The sequence below is a fragment of the Lygodium microphyllum genome, chromosome 25 (assembly GCF_053477565.2).
Source record: "Lygodium microphyllum isolate KBCC chromosome 25, Lygodium_microphyllum_v1.1.10, whole genome shotgun sequence".
In the NCBI taxonomy this organism is placed as follows: Eukaryota; Viridiplantae; Streptophyta; class Polypodiopsida; order Schizaeales; family Lygodiaceae; genus Lygodium; species Lygodium microphyllum.
In genome coordinates, this window is record NC_141159.1 from 5,299,167 (window position 1) to 5,308,413 (window position 9,247).

The 9,247-nt window shown below is 41.7% G+C and overlaps 1 protein-coding gene across 1 annotated transcript; it reads right to left on the minus strand.

The window, feature by feature from the left end:
• Nucleotides 1-1,109: 1,109 nt before the first annotated feature.
• Nucleotides 1,110-8,714, minus strand: LOC148013866 (phosphoinositide binding protein). The gene is made up of 2 exons (XM_087666845.1): nucleotides 8,356-8,714; nucleotides 1,110-2,026 (listed from the first exon to the last, which is right to left on the minus strand). Exons 1-2 carry the CDS (start codon nucleotides 8,592-8,594, stop codon nucleotides 1,348-1,350), a joined length of 918 nt encoding a protein of 305 aa, XP_087522971.1. The 5' UTR covers nucleotides 8,595-8,714; the 3' UTR covers nucleotides 1,110-1,347.
• Nucleotides 8,715-9,247: the final 533 nt, after the last annotated feature.

Consider the following 9,247-nt stretch of genomic DNA (forward strand, 5'->3'; position numbering starts at 1 on the left):
CACGCACAAGCACACACACACACACATAAAAAGCAGCACTTAAAAAAGGCACGTAAAAGGAAACATATATTAACATTTGCAAAAGGCCAGCATGGCCTATGTGACCCAATCACAAAGTACAACTAAAGTGGTATCTCATGATAAGTACAATTAGAGTATGACTAGAAATGAAAAGCAAAGTATGGAAGTCGAAAAGAAAATGAAATAATAAAATGTATGAGTGGTCCTAAAAAGTCATCCTAAGGTCTCCCTCATAGGATATTGCAACATGTGCTCCAACACAAGAAAGGTGAACTACATCAATGGGCATCTCCTATGGCAAGCAATGATGTCTCAAATTTATTGATAATGGGGGTGATGAAGTTGCCGTCCAATAGGTCAAGGATGCCTTGCCCAAACTAAGCCTGTGACTCACTCCAAAGAAAGAGAGGATGAAGCATCAACAAGATGCATTATTTGTATAACACTCATTGGAGTATCCAATGTTATTAGTCAATGGAACAAATTTGCAAGGATAGGACGAATGTGCTTCAAGTTAATTAAGGGTCTTTTTATTGGAAAGAAACATTTTGACATCCAAATGATGAAGCTAATGTGTGAAAAGACATGATTTTGCAATACTAATTTTCTCTATGAAATTTTGAAGCACTTTGATCACCATGCAAGATCAACAATCCAAGCCTTGTACATAGTTCTTTGTCCTTCATAAAAAGAATAATAGCCATACAACAATACTTCACTAAACTCTAGGCATATTAAATGTTCACAATGCACCCAATAACTAGATAAGTCTATACACTTGCGATTTGTTAATGCAAATGAAAGTGTGTATGTATGCAAGGGTATTATTAGGTATACATGTGTTAAGGAAGAAAGTTTCACTTTGTACTTGCATGGAAAGGGAGAGAGTACCACACCACCAGGGTGCCCATGAAATGGGTGATTTCATTTGAGGGGGGACGAAGAGAGCATACGCACAAAGTGTGCATATGTCCCGTGTGCATACACAGGTATGTGCATACATGCACATGGCAAAGACTCGTTTTATCCAAGTAAATAACAAAAGAGAAAGACAGTCCCAAATTAGTAAGACAAAAAAGAGAAAATCCTTACATAAGAGCTTTCTTTCATTTGATTTTTATTTGCTTTTCAATTTTCTTCTTGTTTGACAATTTTTGCACACACAAGTTTTCCAACAAGTAGTCTCGAAGTTTTCTAGCATCATCATTCATCTTCATTTTGTTGCCAGATACAACATACAGCATTGTTTGTCTTGAAAACATCAAAGATCCATCTTGCATGCAACTTTACAGTCGAGTTATTGCTGACAACAGACCTCAAATAATCTTATATTGTACGAATTACAGGTCTGGTAAGACCCATGCCAGAACCACTCCCAACATGCTTGAATGCTGTTGCCTCCAGATTGTCATCATGGCCAGCAAAACCTGTTCCTCCTTTCTCAAGGGTTACTACATGTTTCGATTTACATGGCCTGTTGCACACAATACAGGCTTTATCTTTTAAGAGAAAACTATCTGCGCACTTTATACAAAAAACATGACCACATGTGCGGAGAGCTACTAGTGTTATGGTATTTGTCAGAGTAGTGGTGCAGCAGGGACAAATAAACTTTGGCTCTGAAAACTCATCCTTTGGAACCCCTGGCAAATCTGTAAAGCAAACTGGAAAAAGATCTTTCAGCCTTAATTTCTCCTTTCCCTCTGGGCATACAGTTTCTGTTGAGGGTGCCTCAACTCTCTTAGGGGCTTCAGGAGTCGCAGATGGCAACCAAAAAGCTTTCATTGTTCGCAAAGCCTCCTCTTCATAAGATGTCACCCTCACACTGTTGGCGCCATGGAAGCCACTGCTTTTGTCTGTGATTATATTCTTATTACTGGAATACAGAACAGCACCATTATTTTGACATTCAAAAGCCTCAAGATCTCGCTCTCTCTGTAGAGCACGCTTCTCCATTTCTTCTTCCTTTTCCAGCTTTTGCTGTGCCGTAAAACTGGCAAGTTTTCTGAGAACCAACCACACAGTACACAATCAGGAATCAACCAGAAGACATGAAACTTAAAGCCCCCTCCACATTAAGTTCAGAAAATATTTTGGAAGCAACACATCAAACATCCAGTCAGAAGCAGAGAGTTTGATCTTTCAAAAAACAAGATTCAGCTGAGATGACCAATCCTTTCAATATGAATGTAAATGGCTGAGACAGCAAAGAGCTTCGCATGAGAGAATGTGAGCACCATTCGAACAGTTACTGAGTCCTCACAAACATGAAAGTTAAGAACAATTTGTGATAACAGACTTGGCATTAGGAGGTTGTATTGGCTGCCCTGGTAGTTCTCAGGAAAAGAACCGACTTGTTTCCCTGTGTGAAACCAAGCTTACAAGCCTAGTGTCTTCCAAAAGAATTCATTCTTCTCTGAAAAAAAGACCTTGAAAGTGTGTTGACTATATGACATACAACATATGACTAATCCATTTCATATGCAAAGCCTTGCCACCTAGCATGATATTGGAGCTAGCTTTAGCTTTTTACTTAATTTTAGGCCTCGGCCGTTTTTGACCCATTTTTGGCATGATCTCAGCCTTCAGCCCATTTTCAACTCTTACACGTGGGCACTAGTACTATTGTGGCCATTTGGAGGGTGATGGCTAGTCCAGCAACACCCTGTTCAGACTTTCTTCATGGTCCTATTTCGATGAATGCCAACCACCATATCTCATTAGCTGTTTAAAAGTACCTTAAAATAATAATAATAATAATAATAATAAGGTAAAACTACAGAAAGCAAGAAAAGTTGGTATTGGGCTACTGTCTTACATTACCTCCTTGTGCCACCTCTTTTTGCGATTGCTCTCTCCTACCTTTTGCACACCATTTCTACTACCTACCCTTTAGCATGCCATGGCATCACACAATGCCTCTGCGGACGAGAATGCATCGATAATAACCATTGACATAGAGGGTGGAAGATGCCATGATCAATTTCTAAATTCCACTCACATGGAGTTGCATCCAATGGGCACTTACTTTCCCTCCCCGATCCACACATTATTTTTCACCCTTGCATTTCGGCAAGACTTTTGTTTGATGTTTGATGTGGCATGATTTTGTCAAAGTGGTGCAACAACGGACACATAGACAATTGCTGAAATAAACTGCTGAACACAAGACAAAAGAGAAAGAAAACAAAAGAACACTGCAAAAGAAGAGAACTCAAAGATGTGCTCAAGAAATGGAATCCATATACCAATACCTAGTGAATGACAATGAACAACAACGACAACGAGGAGGAGCCCCACTAACTATAGGCACAAAATAGGCCAAATATGAGAGCAAGTCGGTCAGCATTAAATGCTGGCCGATTAGCATAAAATGACACAAATAAATCACTACAATAATGCCTAAATAAAAGACAATGTGCCCAGCCCTAACAAGCATGCATAGACTCACACATGAGTTGACAATCCTTCTAACACCCTCTCTCAAATCATGTGTATTCAGACACAATACAATGATACAATGATAATGACACATCACAGTCCATACAACATAAAACCACTATCACGAAACATGAAAGTTTAAGAAGCCTTAATCTTACCAATAACATTTGATTAAGTTATTAATCAAATGTGCAAGGTTGTTTAGCACATATGATGCACATCGCACTTATTTCATGGTAACAAGCCGAGGACCTCGAGGACACAGTGGATGTCAAAGGCAAAAGTTATGATAAGTTATGCCAATTGTTCTTTGGGGGTCAAATGGTATCAGTTTTGACCCTAGGACAATTGTTTGGCCAATAAGTGTCAATAGTGATACTAGGGACTAGCATTAATTAATTAATTAATGTCAATCTAAGGATCAACAAAGGTTGGGGACCACTCCAGAGTTGCAAATGGCCTAGCCAATTTAATTATGGATAGGCACATTTAATAATGGACAATGTCAAAAGGGATGAAATTAATTTCAAAATTATTTAATTTTGAAAATTGATTAAATGGTTGGATAATGCTGAAAAGTGGGTTTAGAGGGCTGCCACTTAGCAGAAATGCCCGTGCAAACTAAGAAAACGTTTTTGGGGGCTGGGTCTCAGTCATTCAATTAGTTTATAGCTTGCGAGAGAGAGAGAGAGAGAGAGGAAGTTGCTGGTCCATTTTTTGATCAAAACAACAATTTGCTGCAGAAAACAACAATCTAGGGGCCTTAGCAGGCAAGGGACAGCAAGAATACACCTTCCAAGGGCTAGCAACAACATTTGCTGATCAAGTGACAACATTTTGGAGGTGCCTAGTAGTAGGTGACTGCATTAAATGCAAGCTGGAGCAAGCAACAAGTAGATTTTAGGGTTTTCTCGCCAAAAAATCAAATTTCTCTCTCATCTTGGATTTCTCATACCTTCTCCAGTAATTTCTCAAAAAATCTCAGCATTTTTCAGCCACTCTCAATAGATCTTGGCCAAATTTGGTAGACAGCTATAAACCCTTAATTCCCGTAGAAATTAGGATTAGACAGCCACATTGGGACTTGTGCCAATAGAAAAAGGCATCATACATTGAAATCAGCTCCTAAAATTCATGGAATTGACAAGGATTTCAAATACCAACCCATCCTTGGGGCAGCATTTGGCCAATTGGTGGTTCTATATGTGCAAGTCTTGGGTGAAAATTCAAGGAGCAATTGGCCCAAATTGCTTGTTGATTGTATGTACAGCAAGAGGCTTTTAGATTAGCAAAGGAGATTATGGAATCTCAACTTGTACACTGTCCATTAGCAATCAAAGTTAAAGAAATATTGAAAGAGGCACCGATTTTAGGGCCAATTGAGTGTCTATTGTTCAAGATTGTTAAGGTAATTTGTGTATTTCAGTTTACGCTCAATTATTAATTGTTGTAATGAAGTGCTTGATCAAGTTTCACCACCCTATCTGGAAGGAAGGTTGGTTTTAAACACTAGAGTAGAACCATGGATACCCAGGCATTGTGTGATCAAGCCACCACCAAAGGTGCCTCAAAGAGAACCTAATGTTGATCTCAATTGCACCAACTCTTGAAAAATAGAGAAGAATCGTAGCATGTCTCTATGTCCGTCATCAATGTCTTGCAATAGCAGACAAGACCATCCTGTCAAAAATGCCTCTGAACATATGTGGCCATGGATTCCCCTCCTTTGGCCAAACCACCTAAGTGTCCCCTCATCTAAGCTCAGACTAGGAGCCAAGCCAACTCTCTGTCAAATACCAGCCCGTCATGAACCTAGATGTCAATCCCAGCTCTAGGGTTTAAACTTGCCAAACTTCAGTCAATGTGGAAGGGACATCCCTCTCTGGAACTTAATACACTTGTATACCTGTATAGATGAGGTTCACCAACCCCATCTTACCACCCTCTCTTACTCCCTCTCTACTGCTAAAGAGTGGTAAGGGATGACCGCATCATCTCCATCTCCTCCTTCTCCTTGTCGGGGCAATCCTTCTTTCAGTGACTTGTTTTGCCACAAATGTGACAAGTAGACTCCTTGTCTTTGTCCTTCCTAGATTTGTCCTCCTTTTAGTCCTTCCCCTTCTTCTGAGAGGCTTAACCAACCAAGGCCTCAGATTTCGAAGCATTGGTTCCTTTCAGTTGCTCCTCTTGGTCCAAGACCATAGGAACCAACTCTTCCCACTGAAGAGTCTCAGACCGCCTTGAAGCAGTCAAAGCAGAATAAAAACCACTAAAGTGGGGCAGTAACTGTGAAAGGAGAGTTATCACCATGTCTTCAAAAGTGATCACCTTCCCTGCATTTTGAACCTACATCTGCAACTGGCTTTACTTGTTGATATACTCCCACATGGATGATGACTTGTTGGCACTCATGGTCCGCATCTGCACTTTCAAAGAGACTCGCTTCATGATGGTCATTCGATTATACGTCTGATCCAACTCCAACCATATCTCCCGAGCCACCATCAAATGCTCTATATGAGAGATAACAATTACAATACATGAGAGAAATAAAAACGAGCGAATGCAAGCATTGAGTTTATCCCAATGTGCTTGAGCCTTTACCAACTCCACCTTCTCACTAGAAGAGAGTCTCGACTCGTCTCACCAAGAAGGACAATGGATAGCCTTCATAACAAGCTCCACTAAATCATAAGACTCTAATATGGCAAGCATCATGACCCGCCAGATGCAATAGTTCTTGCCGTCGAGTTTTTGATTTGATGGAAGAGCCAATAAGACGGGCACCTTCCGGTCCATGATCGCCTGAAACTCCGTTTCGGCCTCAGAAGACATCTTCACCTACAATGCCTGCACAAAAACACAAAAACAACACCCTCTTAACTATGAAACACAGTCTACTAGGACTATGGTTTGCTCGTCCCGCTCCTCCTTCACCCGCCAAAGGCGATGAAAATGTAAAATCTGCACTTCAAGGCCAAAAACTCAGCCTTCCTCCTCTTGGAATAGCAGTAATTTCACCAACTTTGATCCTTTCCCGCACCCCACACTTGCTTCAGCCTTGTTCCGATGCGTAGCCATCCCACTCGCCCTCAAACACTGAAAACACAATCTTGTGTCATGCTGAAATCTCCTCTTCAGATGGGTTCTTCACTCAGTCAGTCCGTCTTCACTGCTCTGATACCTCGAAGTCTGCTGCAATCTGCCCAATCTTTGCCTTAAAATTTGTAACTGCAAGAATACGAGAGTGTGCTGGTGTCAGGCTATTCAATCCGACTGGACTACCACGTGGCAGTCCGATTGCATCATGCATGGCTGCTACTAACGTGGCACTGACAGACGAACAAACCCGCTCTGCACACCGAAACTCTCTCAAATGACTGTGCAACTGGAAAACTACATATGTACACAGCCTAAGTGAGAAAAATGCCTATCCAAGGGATAACAATCTCTAACAAAAACCAACTACAATCTGATAACATGTCAATAGTGGTGGACCAATGGAAGTATAGACAAGTGCTGAAATAAACTATTGAACACAAGACAAAAGAGAGAGAAAACAAAAGAACATTGAAAAAGAAGAGAACTCGAAGATGTGCTCAGGAAATGGAATCCATATACCAAACACGAGACAATCGCATAAAATGGTGAGTCGCCAAATGTGTGGGCACTAACACTGGCTCCTCTCTCCAACAAGAAGTCCACCTAGTGAATGATGATAACGGAGGAGGAGGAGGAGGAGGAGGAGGAGGAGCAGCAGCAGCAGCAGCAGCAGCCGCCGCCGCCGCCGCCGCCCTAAATATAGGCACAAAATAGGCCAAATATGGCAGCTGGCTGGCCAACTAGCAGAAAATGCCACAAATAAATCACTACAATAATGCCTAAATAAAAGACAATGTACCCAGCCCTAGCGGGCACCTAGTGAATGATGATAACGGAAGAGGAGGAGGAGGAGGAGGAGGAGGAGGAGCAGCAGCAGCAGCAGCAGCAGCAGCAGCAGCAGCCGCAGCAGCAGCCGCAGCAGCAGCCGCAGCAGCCGCAGCAGCCGCCGCAGCCGCAGCCGCAGCCGCAGCCGCAGCCGCCGCTCTAAATATAGGCACAAAATAGGCCAAATATGGCAGCTGGCTGGCCAACTAGCAGAAAATGCCACAAATAAATCACTACAATAATGCCTAAATAAAAGACAATGTACCCAGCCCTAGCGGGCATGCACAAACTCACATGTGCTGACAATTCTTCTAACAGATTTACCCTGAAGTCACTCTATTATGGATTCTTAAAAGTGCATGTTTTGATGTTGCTATATCTGTAACTTCCATAGCACTCCAAAGATTGTCAATACATAGAACTACAAGCAACAAATCTTCATCCTCATATCAATGGAAATTCACTTTTACTAGGTATGTTTAATTTTAGCAAGACCGCTGGCTCAGAATGTTCTATAAAATGGGAAGACTCAATCATCATCTCACACCATTCAAGCTCTCCATCATCATCTCCAGTAGGGAGCATAAAAAGGCCTTGCAAGTATCACAGATATGAATGTATGTGGTTGCTTAGTTCACCCAACGGCCTCCCTCAGTTTGTTTGCACGTCAATCGAGATAACTTGCTTAACTTGCCTCCTTTCTACCATGGACCTTTTGTGGCTGCTAGATATGATTTTATTGTCTGATATACCAGCCGTTATGATAAACACAGGTAATCTGTTTATCATAACGTTTTGTGGCTGATAGATCTGATTTTGTTGTCTGATATACCAGCCGTTATGATAAACACAGGTAATCTGTTAGCTTAAACCTTTAGTAAAGAGAACTCCAGATGATTTCAGCAACTCGGCCATGTTCAAGTTGTATAAAAGCAAAATAAAATATGTTGATAAACCATCGCATACCTCTTTATATCCTTTTTCTGCGAGAGGAGACATTCCAAAATACATTCTTTGCAATAGAGATGGCCCTTCTGGCAGCAAAGAGGATCTATGAAGGTTTTAAGGCAAATACAGCAAGCATCGAACGGCTTGATGGAATCCTTTCCCAGACGCTCCTTCTGGGTTCCATATCCGAGCTTGCGCTTCTCATCGTACGTGAAAAAGGCAAGATCGTTGTTATTCTTTGAATGTCGCTGAGGCATTCTCTCTTTCTTCTCTCTCCTTGTGCTGGTTTCTGTGTCCGAGCCTGTGCTGGTTAACCTAAATTATCACAGATGGATGGATATCAGCAGCACCAACCCTTTTAAAATTTATGTCGGCTGTCAACAGCGTTCCCGAATTTTAATCTTATTTTTATTTAAATTTTCTTTCGATCTATCGGGTGACTTTTGGGCGTTTCTTATCACAAGGTAAAGGCATCGAGTGCTTTTGCTTTTTAATCGTGCAGCTAGAAGGGGGGGTTTTATTTTATCTATTTTCCCTTTTATTTGTTTTTTTATTTTTATTTGATTTTTCTTTCAATTATCAGGTGACTCTTTTACTCCTCGCATAACAAGGTAACTAGGCGCTCCGCGCCTAGAGCGCCGGGGCGGGCGTGATTTTTGCGGCGAGGGCGGGGCTGGACACATGGCACCCGCCCCCGCGTCTCTTTGTGGGGAGGTTGGGGGCTGCCACGTGGCACCCGCCCCCAACCTCCCCTTAACTAATAGTAAATATGGTATTGTGCCTTGCTTCCTTGCTACCTAGGACTTTAGACTTAGTACATCATTGTGTCGTGGTGTGGAAGGCACGGAAAGCTTGAAAGTATGCCTTTAGCTTTTTTCGATTGGTGGTGTTGCTCATAAACTTGATCTTC